The sequence below is a fragment of the Mus pahari genome, chromosome 3 (assembly GCF_900095145.1).
Source record: "Mus pahari chromosome 3, PAHARI_EIJ_v1.1, whole genome shotgun sequence".
NCBI classification, from domain to species: Eukaryota; Metazoa; Chordata; class Mammalia; order Rodentia; family Muridae; genus Mus; species Mus pahari.
The window spans coordinates 156,760,654-156,778,101 of record NC_034592.1 but is presented as its reverse complement, the minus strand read 5'-3'; the positions used below and the strand labels follow the sequence as shown (position 1 = coordinate 156,778,101).

At 47.8% G+C, this 17,448-nt stretch overlaps 3 protein-coding genes across 3 annotated transcripts in view; 2 read left to right on the top strand and 1 right to left on the bottom strand.

The window, feature by feature from the left end:
- Positions 1 to 228: 228 nt before the first annotated feature.
- Positions 229 to 8,287, top strand: Prelid3b (PRELI domain containing 3B). The gene is made up of 6 exons (XM_021193902.2): positions 229 to 396; positions 3,688 to 3,856; positions 4,821 to 4,910; positions 6,319 to 6,389; positions 6,497 to 6,599; positions 7,448 to 8,287. Exons 1-6 carry the CDS (start codon positions 365 to 367, stop codon positions 7,568 to 7,570), a joined length of 588 nt encoding a protein of 195 aa, XP_021049561.1. The 5' UTR covers positions 229 to 364; the 3' UTR covers positions 7,571 to 8,287.
- Positions 8,288 to 9,313: 1,026 nt separating this feature from the next.
- Atp5f1e (ATP synthase F1 subunit epsilon) lies at positions 9,314 to 12,335 on the top strand. Its single transcript, XM_021194846.2, has 3 exons — positions 9,314 to 9,449; positions 10,793 to 10,919; positions 12,207 to 12,335. The coding sequence occupies exons 1-2, from the start codon at positions 9,418 to 9,420 to the stop codon at positions 10,914 to 10,916; spliced, it is 156 nt and encodes a 51-aa protein (XP_021050505.1). The 5' UTR covers positions 9,314 to 9,417; the 3' UTR covers positions 10,917 to 10,919; positions 12,207 to 12,335.
- Positions 12,336 to 15,858: 3,523 nt separating this feature from the next.
- Tubb1 (tubulin beta 1 class VI) overlaps positions 15,859 to 17,448 on the bottom strand; it is a 7,454-nt gene continuing 5,864 nt past the window's right edge. Inside the window, exons 2-3 of the mRNA XM_021194531.1 lie at positions 17,070 to 17,180; positions 15,859 to 16,940 (exon numbers count right to left, since the gene is read on the bottom strand). Coding sequence (XP_021050190.1) covers positions 15,859 to 16,940; positions 17,070 to 17,180 — 1,193 coding nt within the window. The remainder of the gene's footprint in view (positions 16,941 to 17,069; positions 17,181 to 17,448) is intronic.

The following is a 17,448-nucleotide window of genomic DNA, read 5'->3' as shown; positions in this document are numbered from 1 at the left end:
GCCAGCCAAAAAGTCCCGCCGCCAAGACCCGCGCATGCGTAGTACGGCGCCAGCCGGCCGGCCGCCTCGCGCTACCGCTCTGCGCCGGCGCACTGAGCCTTCACGAGGGCGGGACTTGGTTGCGCCGAGCCTGGGGGCGGGGCTCGGTTGCGCTGCGCCAAGAAGACTGGGCAGGACTGCGCCGCGGGGCGGAGCCAAACCCGGTTCGGCGAGGCCGCGGGATGGCACTTCCGGGCGTCCTAGCGCCTGGCTCGACGGCGCCTGCGCGCTGCGAGGCCGGCCGGCCGGGACGGGGCGGGGCCGGCGAACTTCTGTGCCTCACTGTCCCCGGACACTGAGGGACGCGGGGCAGGCGGCTGGCACCATGAAGATCTGGACTTCGGAGCACGTCTTTGAGTGAGTGTGGGTGCGGGGACCGCCTCCGGCGCCCTCGGGGAACTTCCTGGCGTCGGGTGTAGCGTGACCCGCGGAGCTCGGGACCCGGGGGAGCGCCAAGGTCACGACCCCGACCCGAGCTAGGGCTCCGTGTCCCCGGGACTGGGGTTTCCTCCCACCCCGTCGTCACTGACGGAAGACCAGAGCCGGCCGTCGAGCCTCACCCGGAAGTGACTCCAGGGGTCACAGCACTAGGCCCGACGGCTTCCCGGTGTTTTGGGGTGTCCTGAGCTCCGACGTATCCAGGATACCCTGGAGTTTCCTGACTGACACCCGACAGACTCACGGTGACCTGACTGAACCCCGACGGGCTCTTGGTGCCTGAAGTGCCCTAACTGATACCTGACAGATTCACGGTGTCCTGGCTGAACCCCAGTGATACCATGATGGTCTGAGTGACCTGAGTTGTTCTGACTGAGATCCCCCATGTTATAGCGCCCCCCACCCCCACGGACATCCAGGAAGCTGGCCACCCACGTGGAGTTTCTTCCTGTGGTCTCAGCTCATGCCACCATGATGCCAAACATTGATGACAGTCAATCTGGGGAGCAGAGCAAGAGATCTAGAGACCAGGGCCTGCTCTTCCATATAATGTGTGACCTGTTTCCTATTCCTCTCAGCCATGACAGCTGACAGGCAGCCAGTGTCTGCTATCACATCAGTCACAGCTTTATGGTTCTCTGAACTTACAGTGGGAAACAGGATCAGAGTCAGTGGGGTGCTGGGAATTATACCACCCAGGCTCATGGTGCCACACACAAGAACAACTGAGCTTTCTACCTAAATAACTGGGTTAAGCCTTGTTCCAGCCTTCCTTTCTGACTGATTTATTGTATTCTATTGTACAATGTCACCTTGTCATAGTTATTGTTGACTTACATCTGAATCCGCTTCCAGATGATCTGAACTCCTTCACTCACTTGGCCTATGTTGCCACACTGTTTTAATAGTATAGCTTTATGGTGCCTTTTAATCTACATGTGCCAATCCTAATTACTGAGGGTAATTGTAAAAGAAGTTTTACATAGTAGATCAGACACATCTGAGTACCTGCTGTGTCCCAGAAGGGTCTCTCGACATTTGTACCACTTCTGGGACTGAGGTGCTGTGGTTCTTAAGGTGCTCTTTAACGGTTTCAGAGCAAGGGATTCTGGACCGCAGTCCTCTTCTGCATCTGAATGCCTTGCTTCAGAGTCGGCCACCCGTCTCATCCTTAGAACTTAGAACTTGTTCCTCCCTCATGGCTCTCTACATCTGCAGTCTTTCCTCAGCGTGCCTCCCCTTTCCTAACAAGGTGTGTGGTCAGTGAAAGTTGGTCGTCCATGATCCTGGTTGATTTTTGTCACAGACCTCTGGAGCAGATGAATGCTCCAGGACCTGGCTTTTAGAAGATAGATACACAACTGCTCCCTGGGAGGAGCCCAGCGGAGCTCAGCAGTGCCTTCTGTGCAGACTGGCTGTGCCACCCAATCGAAGCCCAGCCTACATGCACTTTGGCACCAGGATCTGTATGTCAGCCAGGATGGTGCTGCATGCCTGTAACCCTAAGAGTTGGGAGCCTGAGACAGGAGAATTGCCATGAATTTCAGGCTAACCTGAACATACATTGTGTATGCTAGGCAGCCAGGACAGCATAGCAAGGCGGCATCTCTAAACAGTAACAGAGACAGAAGCACACTGAACTTCTGACTTTGCCTCCTAAGGTGCAGCCTTGATGTCTTGCTTCCATTTTCAGGGTTCCATCTTGAAAACATTGCTCTCTCAAGCAGGACTCCAGGTCATTCCTCATCCAACCTATCTTGGATTTTTGGGGGGCACTGTCTTCTTGAGAAGCCCTGATTAACCAGTCAGTACCAAAGCTGCTTGGTATATTTGTAGTTCACTCCACCGCTTTCTATACTGTCTGTGTCCTTGCTTTCTGAAGATAGATTTCAAACTCTGCATATTGTATAAGTGAGCCTTAATTTGTATTTAATCTCAAGCCCTATTCCACAGTCAACAAAGGTCTGTAAGTAGAAGCTTCATAAATCTAAGTCCCCAAATGGCAGTGATATAGGCCAAGGCCTCTTCTTGTCACTATGGCAACTATCTAAAATGAAAATCAAAGGAGGCCCTTCTTGGTCTCTCATCCAGTCAGGAAGCATGGTTAGCTACCTTCTATGCGCTTATCTCCCCCCCCCTTCTGAAAATTAATAAACAGTCTGGGGCCACTGTGCCTTATTGTGGTTTTTCCATATCTCTTCTCTTCAGGCCAACAGGGAAACGTCACTGTTGACGTAGCTCAAGCTTCACCAAGGGCACATACATGATAGCTAGTGTCCCAGCAGTTAGGTTTAGCTGCATTAATATAGCATCACTATGTGAAGAAGACCCTGGCAGACTTTTATAGAGCACCAAAGTGGAGTTGGGAGACCCTGGCCACAGCTGACTGGCCTGTCCAATCCTGTACTTCTGTAATGGGAACACTGGTAACTGACAGAAGTGGTAGCAGTTATCTTGGACAGAGCAGTGCCTAGGACATACTGTGCACTCAGTTGATAGGGGGTGGGGGGTCTCAAAACTTACTGCACAACTTGAGTGCCAATCATGTGCCATGCCTCCGAAGTCCCCAAAAAATCCAAGATGGGTTGGATAAAGAATCACAGTTAGCTCCCAGAGGGCAGGTGCTCATGCTAAAGGAGATCATTAGGGCCTCAACGTTTCCTATTGCGAGACCTTTGCAGAGCAGAAGCCAGACATGTGAAAAACAGCAGGCAATGACCAAGGGCAATGATCATGTTATTTGCCATATTGATAAGGAAGATGCTAATTGTAAATTGGTGGTGGGACCTTCCTAGTTCTTATCACAGGTCCTGGGCTTCTTATAGCTATACAATTGTGGTCAGATGCAAGAATAAATGGTAGGCTGGCATTTTCCCACTTGTTTCTATGAACATCGTTTCTTTAATGCATTTTCATGGGTTGTTTTTTCTTCCCTCCTGTGGAAGTGGATAGTGGTAAAGATTGAGAAAGGACTATCATGATGGCTAGCCTCTGTAAAGTGCTTTGCTTCATAGATATCAGATGTGTCATATAGTCTGTGTTCTGGAAAACATTGAAGTCTGTTCACATTTAAAATCGTCATCACTCAGGGTCTTCAAAAGTTATTTCCCTACAAAAACTTATTGCCATCATGAGGCATGACTTGCTGTGGTAGAAGAATGGTTTACCTCATCCGCAATTTTACACATTTAGTTTTTGGTTTGTCTGCAGCCATCCATGGGAAACAGTTACTACAGCTGCAATGCAGAAATACCCAAATCCCATGAACCCGAGTGTGGTTGGCGTTGATGTGCTGGACAGACATGTCGATCCCTCTGGAAAGTTGCACAGCCACAGACTGCTCAGCACAGAGTGGGGCCTGCCTTCCATTGTGAAGTCTGTAAGTGTGCTAGCGTGTTCTACCATGTTTCCATTCAAATGCTGTATGTGGTTTTTGCATATGTTGGAATTGCATTTTAAAAAAGGATTTAGGAGCATGTGATGAATTCGAAGTACTGTTCATTCTTGCTGAAGGTACCATGGCTGCAGGAAGCTGGCCCTGGAGCAGGAGTCACATCTTACCCTGCTTTGGCTGCAGCCTGAGGCCTATGATGAGATTCACAATGGTGGGGTCCTGCCTATTGTGTGACAGTGGGCTCTTGTAGGTTGTTTCCATTAAGTGACAAGAATTCTGTTTGCAGTGCTTTTTTCACATTTAGGCCATGGTGTCTACGTTTAGAAGTAGTTCTGTTTCTGTGACAAATGACCAAGCTTTAGTTAGCTGATACAGACAGTGAGAAATTAGAGTGCCAGTCAGTGATGATACAACTGATGTGTGCTTAAATCCAGGTTTCTGCATTTTCTCTCTAGAAAAGGTTGCTCAATTCAGGATAGGGAGGAGTGTGAGCCTCTGGGACACACCCAGGGAGGAGTACAGGCTATGGATGTACTCCCCCTTCAGCTTTGATTCCTGCTTTCTTACATAGATAATGGGGGCATGGAGCTTTTCTCTGAGCTGGTTGAGACTCTGACTGGTCTAGTCAGTGTTCTGGACTCTATTAGACACTGTACTTCCCCAGGTCTTATGACTTCTAGACGTCCTTTTCCCTGCCCCACTGTCACACCTCTACAAATTTAGTGTCACATCATGACAAGCATAGCGTCATGCCATCAATGAGCTGTTATTTGTTGCCTCTGGGGAAGGTTCTTCAATAGGGTGTTTGACCAGCATGGGATCCTCTGTGTGACAGTCCCTGTTGCCTCCAGTAAGTTTTGGTTCAGTATAATTAACACATTTGTACCTTCAAATGAAAGATTGACACACTTGGCTGGAAACTGATTGCTAACTGTAGTGTTGCTTGTAGCTTATTGGTGCAGCAAGAACGAAAACATACGTACAGGAGCATTCTGTAGTTGACCCGGTAAAGAGGACAATGGAGCTCAAGTCCACCAACGTGAGTCCTGCCTTCTTTGTTTTATTCCTAACATTTCTTTTCATAGAATAAAATGTGTGTGACTATACTAGCTGCCATAGAAAATACCTGGCTGGGCATAGTGGCCTATGCCTGCAATCGCAGCTGCTTTAAAGGCTCAGGAAGGAGGATCACAAACAGAGACACGGTGGTACAGATTGCATTCAAGGTTGGGTGGGGCAGCAGGGACAGAGGCTTTCTTCCTTTTTCTGTTTTTCTTTCTTACTTTAAAGGTTGAAGGGGCTGGTGAGATGGCTCAGTGGGTAAGAGCACCTGACTGCTCTTCCGAAGGTCTGGCGTTCAAATCCCAGCAACCACATGGTGGTTCACAACCATCCTTAATGAGATCTGATGCCCTCTTCTGGAGTGTCTGAAGACAACTACAGTGTACTTACATATAATAAATAAATAAATCTTTTAAAAAAAGAAAGAAAGAAAAAAAAAAGGCTGAGGGTATAACAGCACCTGCCCAGCACACTACAAAATTAAAAATAAATAATAAAAATGAAGAAATGCTCAAGGGTCTCCCTCCTCACCCAGGCAGCCTCCTTGCAGCAAGGCCTTGCCTCTCTAGGTGCCAGCACTCAGGACAGCGAGCACAGCATCCTGCAGTCCTGCATCTGACATCTCCTAAATTCATCTTTTTTCCTTTCATTCTCTCTTTCTTTCCTCCTTTCTTCCTCCCTCCCTTTTTCCATTCTTTCCTTTTACATTTAGAGTATAGGGAAAGAATATGCCTGGGAAACCATGAAGGGGGTCAGAAGACAGCTTGCTGTGCAAGTTGGTTCTCCCCTTCCCAGATTTGTGGGGATAGGACTCAGATCAGCGGGTGTCTTAGTTAGGGTTTCATTGCTGTGAAGAGACACCATGACCAAGGCAACTCTTCAAAGGCAAACATTTAATTGGGGCTGGATTACAGTTTCAGAGGTTCATTCCATTATCATAGCAGGAAGCATGGCCGTGTGCAGGCAACCAGACATGGCGCTGGAGAAGGGGCTGAGAGTTCTGCATCTTTATTCGAAGGCATCCAGGAGAGACTGTCCTCCAGGCAGCTAGGAGGAGGGTCTCAAAGCCCACCTGCACAGTGACACACACTTTCTCCAGCAAGGCCACACCTCCTAATAGTGCTCCATAGGCCAAGTATATTCAAACCACCACAGGAGGCTTAGAAGAAACATTCCTTTACCCACAGACCCACCTCCCTTTCCAAATAAAAGTTTGCTGAAAATTACATTCTAGTTACCCAGTAATGCCAAGATGGTTTATTTTTAAGTTTTTGTTTGATTTTGTTTTGTTTTGTGTGTTTAGTGAATAAGGTTTAGCGTTGTGTTGGTTCTGGAAATCTTTCTAATCTTTTCCAAAATGGCTTGACTTTTTCCCCAACCTGTAGATCTCGTTTACAAATATGGTCTCGGTAGATGAGAGGCTCACATACAAGCCACACCCACAGGACCCAGAGAAGTAAGTAAAACCAGGCAGCGACCTGAAGCTGTGAGCTCTTTCGTCTCTTGGTAGATTACTCTTGCAAACCAAACACGAGTCATCTGAAGCTATGGTTGTTTTGCCAGAACTGTCCTGACCCAGGAAGCCCTCATCACTGTGAAAGGGGTCAGCCTCAGCAGCTACCTGGAAGGCCTCATGGCCAGCACCATATCTTCCAACGCTAGCAAAGTAAGTGGGCCGCTCTCCATGCCAGTACTCACCACCCAGGCTCACTCCCTGGAAAGGCTTGTGCTGAATGCAAACTGCCCCCTAAGCTGACAGGAAGTTTTGGGGAAAGACGCCTAGCACGTTGTTTCTTTAGCACGTTTCATCAAGTCATTCCGTTGAGGTGTATAGGCAGCAAAACGAATGTGCTCTGCCCTCACAACACCCAAGGAGGCAGCGTTAATCATATTCTGTTAGAAAATCAAAAGGAAAGGCAGGCCTGAGGGTTAATGAAGGTTCGCTAATTGATATTTTTGCCAAGTGTTAAGAGGGAGGGAAGGACTTGGTACAAGCAGTATCCAGAAAGAACATTCGAGTGGGTGCTGCACGTGCAAAGGCCCTTCAACAGGAAGCATGAAGTGTTCCTCCATTCCTCAAGAAACTGTAGAGCCACGGGAAGGAAGAGGGCGAGTGGCGGGAGGGAAGGGGGAGGTTGTGTGTGTCAAAGACCAAATCCCAAGGTGTGTGTATGATTGATTTACAGTGTTGATATAAATAGAAAAGGGGCTTGACCAAGCTAACCAGTCAGTCAGCAAGACACGCTGCCACTCAGTTGTACATGATTCTGAGAACATCTTCTGCATACAAAATAAAATTTGTTTCTGGATTAAGCCAATTGCTCAAGGCATTTGGTATTTGGTAAATAATAACTGAAAAGAGAAAGACAGCAAGGACAAGAGATCTGTCCCTGGGCTTTAGTTAGCCTGTAACATACACACACACACACACACACACACACACACACACACACACACACCAAACGTGGTCACACCTTCACTGTTGCTAACAATAAATGCATTGCACTTTTTAAGGGCCGAGAAGCAATGGAGTGGGTGATACACAAATTGAACGCTGAGATTGAAGAATTGGCAGCATCAGCAAGAGGAAGCATAAGGACACCAATGGCGGCAGCGGCAGCACTGGTGGACAAATGACAATGGAAATTGGTGTGCAGCATCAGGGCCCCTGGACTCTCAAGCTGGCATCATATTATTTGTTATTTAAAAGACACAATTATTTTAGGTAGATCTTTTTTTTTTTTTAATGAGGTGGGGTAAGGCTGTGACTTTTGACCTAAACAAAAGATCCAGAACGTCTAAATTAAAGGGATCATCTGAAGTTAGGATGTAAGACTGGGAGAGGCTGTGTTCATATGAACAGTTAACGGGTTTGTATGCTGTTGTTGTTGTTAAGTACTTAGAAGAAATTGGTGTTGATCTGGAGTCTCTTAAAGCTCCAGGTACTGGAACACTACCTGGCTGCGGACCAACCAGAGCAGAGCCCAGCCGCCCTCCTGTCCATACAGCTGCCCGCTGCTATGAACCAGAACTGCCTGCATGAAGAACTCACTCTACAAAGAGAAATTGTAAAATTTAAATGACATTAATTTGTATAAAATAACCTGCCCTGCTGGAAACCAGTGTTTGGATTTGGTACTTAAATGATATTTTTGGAGTGAAAATTAGCACTAAGGTAATATATGACTCCAGCAAAAATATTTTATTGTATTAATGGGTACTATAATGATTTGCCAAATTTTGTGACTTAGTAAAGTCATTCCCTTCCTTGAATTTGTACTTTGTGATTTCGCATGCTGTACTGTGGGCTGGTTGTGTTAACCGAAAAAATAAAGTCATTACCTGAGTGTCTCATCACTCTTGAACAGAACACTGAGACAGGACTCTTCCCATCTCTGAGCACTTCATGTTGACTTATGTCGGAGTTGCCACATGTCAGAGTCATGGGTTTGTAATTGCTAAGACATGGTATGTCGGGTTATCAGAATATGAGTACTTCTTGAGGCAATTATGACCACAAAACATCTTTATTGCGTGAAGAGCTGTCCATCGTTCGAGACAACACATGTCACCTAGGACCCAGATCCTCTCGCCTTAATTAAGGGCATTCGATGAGAAGAGCCTGGAGGAAGAGCCGTGGTCTGAGGGAAGTCCATGGAGATTGTGCCCGTGGGGACTCGGGACGGCTTCAAAACAGCCACAGATTGTCTAAGTGGTGTTTGCTCTGATGTGTACAGTTTTGACTGGGGACTGCCTTTTGCCTTTTATGGGGTGGGTTTTCCTGTAGAGACCAGTTAGCATGCATACAAAACCACAACTTCAGATTCCTAGCTTCCTACTTTAAAGGGTTGCTCAAGATTAATAATTCTTTGGACATTTGTAAAAGCAGATTTTAAAAAAGAAAAGAAAAATAATTTGACAAGTGGAATGTTAATTCCAGCTAAACAGCACTAGGTAACATTGTTGGGCAGTGTCAGGTATGGTTTCTAGGGATTATACCTGTTCTGGAAAGGTCTGATGTCCTGATGGGGTTTTTTGTTGTTGTTGTTGTTTGTTTTGTTTTGTTTTTTAAGTATATACAGTTCCACTTTGAAATGTGGTTCCATCGTGAATCCTGCCTGAGTACAAATGGAGTCCTGAGCATGTGTACATGCAGACAGGAACATTAGCTGTCACTCAGAGCCGGCTCCAGGAGGCCCCGCCCTCTGCCCGCAGCACCTGGAAGGTGCCTGGGATGCAGCGGACTCGCTTTCCCAGGTGTCCCTACGGCCGCAGTTTCCGGTAGCCGCTCGGCCAATGGACAAGGGGTGACCGGCGCTCCTATTGGCTCCCGGCTGGCAAGGGCGGGATGAGGCGCTGACTGGCAGGTCCGCGTACCCCCACCCCTTCCGCTCCTCAGGCCTGACCTTCCTGCTGCCGGGCCGGGCTGAGGCTACTCTGAAGCGACCCAGCGGTTCTGCCCGACGCGCCCCGCTCGAGACACCATGGTGGCGTACTGGCGACAGGCTGGACTCAGGTACGCCCGGAAAGCGTTGGGAAGGCCTGGTCGGCCGTCATCAGGCCGTACGAGACGGTCAAACCACGCGGCTACCCTCCAAGATGGCGTCGCCGTGGACAAGGCTCGCCGCGGGGTCATGGGGTCACGGACCCCAAACAGAGGTGGCTGCTCCTCGGGAGAGGTAGCCTACAGTACCTGCACGGTCGCTGCGACGGCCAAGTGCACAGCACCCTTGAGCTGGCCACGCTGACACCGCCCTTGCTCACCTGCACAGAGGGAGGGGCGCACAAGTTCATTTTCAAGTGTGACCTTAGTGACCTTTTTCCCCACTTGTGAAGAAGGGGGAAAGCCCTCTAAACTGCGGAGCGCCCTGCAGCGGCCCTGTGCTGGGTGGGAGCTGTGGGCCTAGGACGGATGCATGGTCTCCTTGCTCCAGGGAGTGCACCTCGTTAGTGAAGGCCCAGGGCCCCGGAGTTCTAGCAAAGTTGTGTAGAACAGAAGGCCATAGGCTCACAGTTGATGCCACTCATTAAACTCTCTCCCATGGCGTTCATCACCTCATTTTCCTCTGCCCAGCCACTTGCAGGACAGCTATGATTTTTACTCTGTTGCAGGTGCATAAGGAACAGAAAGGTTAAACCCTTTGCTTCCTGAGTGCCCCAAACACATTTAAAGTAGGAGAAACAGACAGCCACAACCCCATCTCTGGTTTCAAAAAGTGTGAAAAGTGGTATCTTTTGGGATAATAAAGTGTTGACAAGTGAATCTGTCTACCTAACAGGAAGCTTCCAGTGAGCCCTGTTTGCTACTGGTGATGTGCTCTGAGAACTTACAGTTAAGTTTGGAAACCTTGGTTAGGAAATGTTTTCACTGATAGACAAGAGGCAAAAATCCAATATTTTCAGCAATGCCTTTAAATAATTGACCATAAAAAGCACTGTTTTAATTCAAAATAGCTTTCCTAATTGTGTGTGTGTGTGTGCGTGTGTGTGTGTGTGTGTGTGTGTGTTGTAAGAATAATATAATTAAAACAACTTAAATACAGAAATGAGCTGGGGAATCTTTCCTACATTGTGGGACTTAAAAAACAAACAAACCCTTCATTTTACATTACTAAGTCCTGAAAACATACACTGCCAAGAATTGTGATCTCCCAGCCAAGTACCAGCTAATCTGGGAGCACATTTCTGATTATTTCCTTTGAATAGATTCTGTTTGATATTGCCCAGTTTTCAGTCCAATTTTACCTTAGTGAGTAACCAACCAAAATTAAGAGTATGGAGAGAAAACCAGGGCATCACACCTCATGACACCACCATCCAGCGGTTGGTAACCAGCCTCATATCTTCTCTCTCTGCCAGCTACATCCGGTTCTCCCAGATCTGTGCAAAAGCAGTGAGGGATGCCCTGAAGACTGAGTTCAAAGCGAATGCTGAGAAGACTTCGGGCAGCAGCATAAAAACTGTGAAAGTGAAGAAGGAGTAGCTGGTGAGTGAGTCACTGGTTTCCTCAGGAGTTGCCTCTTCAAGTTTTTAAAGTGCCATAAAGCCAAAACTTAAAAACTTTAGTTTGAGCGTCTGCCTCTCGGCAGGCAGGTGGACTGGGTGCCGGTTACAGGGGTGATCATTCCACGTGTGCAGGTTGTAGACGTCTCCTGGCATGAGGGAGGAGAGCCTGTACAGCCCCGACAAACAAAATAATTGGCACATTGATTTTTTCAGTTCAGTTAGCAATCCTGAGATAGAAAGTCATCTTATTTTAATTAAACCTGGTTCATTTATCTGCACAAATCAAGTAATTGGGAGGATTGCCCCCCCCCCCCATAATCGCTATTGGAGTTATGTAACCGACTGGAGCATGAGACATGGATGGCAGTACTTGGAATGTCCCCTCCCCCATGGCTGCTGGGGTCATCACGCATCCCTTCTCCCCAGCATCTGGGCAGGGCAGGGCAGGGCTCCTAACCCCGGGTGAGTCCTGTTGTGCTGAGTTCCCTGTGTGGTCAGGGAGGCTGGCTCAGTTTCCTCGTGCGGAGGGAGGTGTTGAGGGTGTAAGAAGTTGCCAGGACGAGGTGGTTCAGTGAATTCAGACTGCAGTTCTCCTTACTGATTAGATCTCCCCGCTACTGTATTTGCATGGTTACTTCAAAGATAAGCCCCTCGAGTTATCAGAGAGATGTTCCTCAGGTTTCATTTTCTGTGCTTTTGAAAAGTGTCAGCTCTGCAGAAGCACAGTCCGTGACACCTGTGCTCCAAGCCTGACTGAAACTCTCCCCTAAGTTCTTTTCATCTTCTCGAATGAGCAGCCATCATACTCTGAACCAGGAGATGCAGGGCTTTGAATGGAGGCCCTTTCCTGGGGTCTGTCTAATATCAGAATTTAGACCAGTAAAACCTGATTCATGTTGGGCAGTTCACTCTCCACAGCAAGCAGAGCGAGGCCACCTCCTCACCTGCCTGCACTCACGCCACACTAGTCTTTGACTTATTTATCAGAGCCTTGGGGTTGGCCAGGCATCTCTTCAGCAGGGAGAACCCCAGACTGTTGGAAAGAGGGAAGAGGGTCATGGTATCTTGAGGACAAAGCTTTTCCTGTCACAGTAGAAGTGATTGACTCAAGGATGTGCCTATTGCAGGCCGTGTGCCCACAGGTGGCCCAGGCTCGGGTCTCCCCTCTGGGTTGCTGCTGCAGGCAGATGCAAGTTCTCTTGTTCATGGTGGATATGAAGAAGATGTGGCAAGCTAGCAACTGTTGTGTTTTCTTTTCTCTTCCTAGAACCTGACTGAAGAAGCCTGAGGTGCTGAGTGATGAAGGTGAAGCATGTGGGCCCCTGCTCTGGCAGGGGACAGACTGCCCTCTCGTTGATAAATTGTCTATGCCAATAAATTAACATGGTTCACTCTCTGCTGGGCTTTGTTTCTGTTCTTTTTTTTTGGAAATAGGAATTTTCCACATGTAATGTTGGTATGACCATAGGAACCAGGAGTTTTTTAAAGGAGGGAAGGACTTAATATCTACTGACCACGGACTACAGGGCCCACTGCTTACATGTATCAAGGTGAAAGGTCTCTTTGTTGTGGCAGTATTTGGTGAAAGTTTGGCACTGTTGTGGAGGTTGGGTTGTGTCAGGAACCATCACAGGAGAAGCCAGTAACTAGCAGGTGATCTTGAGATGAATCCTGCTCCGGACGGCAAGGCCCAGGAGAGATCCATTTTAGGTAAGATTCCTGCTAGTTATTACCTTCTCCTAGGATGTCTTAAGGCTCCTGACAGTGTTGTTCCTCGTCTCTGGATGGCATTCACGTTAAAGCAGTGGTTCTAGGTGTTTCCGATTAGCCGGTAAACCAAATGAAACACCACACATTAGAGGGACGGATTGTATAACTCATCTTGCTTCACGCAACCTGTAGAGAAGAGCCATTAACATCAGAGTTTATCTAGACAAAATGCTTTCCGCCTTTATTAATCTGTATTTTCTGGGCACATTTCTCACTGGGAATGAGGCAGAGCTGGTCAATACCTTGTATCCTGTGTCGATGGCTGAACTGCAATTAAAACCTGTGACTCTTAATGACCAGTCTAGGCACAGTGATTAGGACAGTCTGATGATATTTGGGTGGCCATTCATTCATTAAATGTTTAGAAATGTGTTTTGTTCTTGCCTTTCTTTGAAACATGGCCACTCTTGGCTGAGCAGAGCCTCTGAGAAGTTTAGAGCAGAAAAATGACTAGTACCCCTGCTCAGCCTACGGCTTCAGCTGAGGCTGAAGACGGAGTGGGGAGAAAGCCCCTTTGTTTTCAACCCCTAGGCCTGGCTTCCAGTCCTCAGTACACTTCACATCTGGGTCTTATTGGATTCTCAGCTCAAGGCTGATAGCAGATTGAAAGATTAGGAGCCCTGGTGTCTGCCCAGGGGCTGAAGTCCTCTGATGAACTTGTAGCACTCAGCAATATACCACCTTCCCTAGGCTAAGGTTCCAGGAAGCATCTCCCATGACCAGGGATGAGGCCAGTGGTCTCAAGCCTTCTTAACTAACCAGGTTAACTAATACACAAAGGGCTAAGTGACTCCCAGCTTAGGGAGTTGTTTAATTAGGGGAGTCAGAGGGATGGCTAAAGGTGGACTCAGGGATATTGTACTGGCTAGTTTTGTGTCAACTTGACACAGCTGGAGTTATCACAGAGAAAGGGGCTTTGGTTGAGGAAATGCCTACATGAGATCCAGCTGTAAGGTATTTTCTCAATTAGTGATCAAGGGGGAAAGGCCCCTTGTGGGTGGGATCATCCCTGGGCTGGTAGTCTTGAGTTCTATAAGAGAGCAAGCTGAGCAAGCCAGGGGAAGCAAGTCAGTAAAGAACATCCCTCAATGGCTTCTGCATCAGCTCCTGCTTTCTGACCTGCTTGAGTTCCAGTCCTACATCCTTTGGTGATCAACAGCAGTATGGAAATGTAAGCCGAATAAACCCTTTCTTCGCCAACTTGCTTCTTGGTCATGATGTTGTGCAGGAATAGAAACCGTGACTAAGACAGATATGGATTAAAGTAATAAATACAATCAAAATTGAGTGCCCATCAAGAATTCTGAGACTCTACAGCTGATCCAACAAAAATATTGAATTAACACCAGGATCAAATAGACTCAGGATGACACAGGACAACTTGCCAAGTGATGGGGCTAACCCAACCACTTACCAGCATGTGAGTAACTAATGGTATCAAAGGCAGAAATGTGTCCTTATGTGCAAAACAAAGGAATCCAGGAAGCTTTGAGACAAACTCCTGTTGATTTGAGTTGCACCAATGTCACCATGGCAACCATACTAATGAAGGGACCGGGTGTCACTGGGCATTTAGTCAGTGGTGACTTAATCTACCTGTGGCTTATAGAACAGGAGGTGTGCTTCAGTCTGAGTGGCCCGGTTCAAGAAAAGGAGTTTATTGAGTCTGAGATAAAATGACTTAGTCATTTAAAGTGGAGTTTATTTGCATTTTAGTGATTATTAGTGAACAAAGAGAAGTCTTCACAATCTTAGAAAGCCAAAAACAATTTTAAAAAAAAAAAAAAAGAATTAAGGTCTGTTTTTTGCACGTATGTAAGCCTTTTGAGGCTTACAGTGAAAGTGTCCGGGTTGAGTATGCAGCTGACTCCACAGAGTCGTGGGCTATAAGCCTTGTTGGTACCTAAGGAGGTTTTTCCAGCTGATCATGGAGAGGTGTATATCTCACTTAAGCTGGTGTTTCTGTCCACACCAAAGTGGAAGGTATTTAAAGGACTTGGTGTTTTTTTCAATTATATAAACTGGAGCTTGGCAAGTCATATCAACAGTAGGGCCTGATTTCCTCTTAAGTATTTCCTCACAGTGCACATGTGACAAAATATCATCCACCTGCCGCTTTATTATTGATGATTATAAACTGGGTGGGGCCCAAGGGTGACAGAGGACTTGCCTAGCACATCCCAAGGCCTTGGGTTCCGTCCCTTCCCATCCTGGGGACAAACTTGAGAATCCAGTATCATGCAAATAACTCCCTTTCTGAGAGGTTAAATAGGAGAGCTGGATAATTCCAGCCTAAGGAGACCACATGCACCTCAGGCCTAGGGAAACTGTAAGAGGCCCCTGTGTGCTCGGTGCTGTTATAGTGTGAAATTGCAGCTAAACGTTTAAAGCTGTGTCATCCTGCTAATGTCTATGGCAACTTCTGCAAATGAATCTGAACTATAAAAGTTCCCTAATGAGACCGTGTCCTCGGTCACCAAGGAAGATGCTGCTGGCATCTCGGCTACGTCCCTGCGCATTCGGATGGTTGCTGAGCATGCCTCGAGCCCTTTCCAGAGAGCGGAGAGGCTGTACCGTAGCCTCAGGGGCGGTGAGTGAGAGAAAATGAAAAGAGCGTCCCCAGTCTTGAAGAGGAAAACCAAGGACAGTCATTAGTGAACTACTGGCATCTCGTTCTAATAAGAAAACAGAGAAATAGGCTGGAAGCTGGTTACTGGGAAACAAAGGCCTGGGGACTGGAATGCTCTGCTCTCCATGGTCTTTTGGACGATGGGAGCCGAGAGGAGAGACGTGGCTTTTCTTGCCTCCCTTTGTCTTTTTCCAGTCAGCCTGTTGAATGGTACATAAGGTCCACACAGCTTGACCATAGAGGCAGACTCATACTTCCGTTGGCCCTGAACCTCCCTCCCACACACTCTTCAGACACCCAGTTCTGCTGGCTTTGTGAAAGAGGACTCCGAAGCATCCGAGCTGCCCTAGGTATACCCAGCAACGCTGCTAAACAGCTCCTGGCAAACTTGCACACTTTGTCTGCATGTCTATCCTACAACTCATAAAAAATAAATAGGGTTCACTACAGTAAACTCACTCACTATTTAAAAAGGAAGAAGGAAAAGCAAGCATTGGCTGTCCTGTAGCTTCTCTCCTAGCTAATGGTCTTTGTCGTCTGCCTCCATCTCTGCCTCCTCCTCTGCATCCTCTTCACTGTCCTCTAGCCCTGCTCTGACATCTTGGAATTGTTGGTACTCAGACACCAGGTCATGGATGTCACTCTCAGCTTCCCCAAATTCACTTATGTCCATCCCTTCACTGGTGTACCAGTGCACAAAAGCTCTCCTTCTGAACATGGCTGAGAAGTGCTCAGAGACCCTGGTGAAGAGCTCTTGGATGGCTGTATTGTTGCCCAGGAAGGTAGCTGCCATGTTCAGCCCACGGGGCGGGATGTCACACACAGCTACCTTGACATTGTTGGGAATCCATTCCACAAAGCAGTTGCTGTTCCTTGTCTGAATGGACAGCAGCTGTTGGTCCACTTCCTTGGTGGACATCTTACCCCGGAAGATACAAGCCACAGTCAGGTAGCGGCCGCGGCGAGGGTCACAGGCAGCCATGATGTTGCGGGCATCGAACATCTGTTGGGTGAGCTCCGCTACTGAGAGGGCTCGGTACTGCTGGCTACCCTGGGCTGTGAGTGGAGCGAAGCCAGGCATGAAGAAGTGAAGACGAGGGAAGGGCACCATATTCACGGCCAGCTTGCGCAGGTCTGCATTGAGCTGGCCCGGAAAGCGCAGTGAGGTCGTGATCCCACTCATGGTCAAGGACACCAGGTGGTTGAGATCCCCGTAGGTGGGTGTCGTCAGCCTCAGGGTGCGGAAACAAATGTCATAGAGCGCTTCATTGTCAATGCAGAAGCAGGCATCTGTGTTCTCTATCAGCTGGTGGATGGATAGGACGGCATTGTAGGGCTCCACCACCGTGTCTGACACCTTGGGGGATGGCATGACACTAAAGGAGTTCAGGATCCGATCCGGGTACTCCTCCCTGATCTTGTTCATGAGCAGGGTGCCCATGCCTGAGCCGGTGCCTCCACCCAGAGAGTGCACAATCTGGAAACCCTGTAGGCAGTCGCAGCTCTCGCTCTCCCTCCTTACCACATCCATGACATTTTCGATCAGCTCCGCTCCCTCTGTGTAGTGGCCCTTGGCCCAGTTGTTACCAGCACCAGAGTTACCTATGACCAGGAGGAGTGTGGGAGAGGGAAAGGTAAGGGGAGCAGATAACCACTGGAAAATATCCAGCTCTTCTGGTAGAAGCTTCTAGGGGAAAACAAACAAACAAACAAACAAAACCAACAACCTACCATGAACAAAACTGTCAGGCTGAAAGAGGACCCCCAATCTGCTGGATCGGATGCTGTCCATTGTCCCAGGTTCCAGGTCCACAAGGACGGCTCGGGGCACATACTTCTTACCTGTGCAGATTAGTTGCAACAAGTCAGCAGGTGGCTGCTTTTCTAAAAGTTAATGTTTCAAATGTTTCACTGAAGTGGATCTTTGGGATGCTGGTCCAAAAACCATGAGTATTCTAAAGAGAGGCCTTTGGTAAGTAGACATCTTTCTTTCTTTCTTTCTTTCTTTCTTTCTTTCTTTCTTTCTTTCTTTCTTTCTTTCTTTCTTTCTTTCTTTCTTTTTTTCTTTCAGTATAGAATAGAGCTTATTTAGGGCATGGGGAGGGGAGTT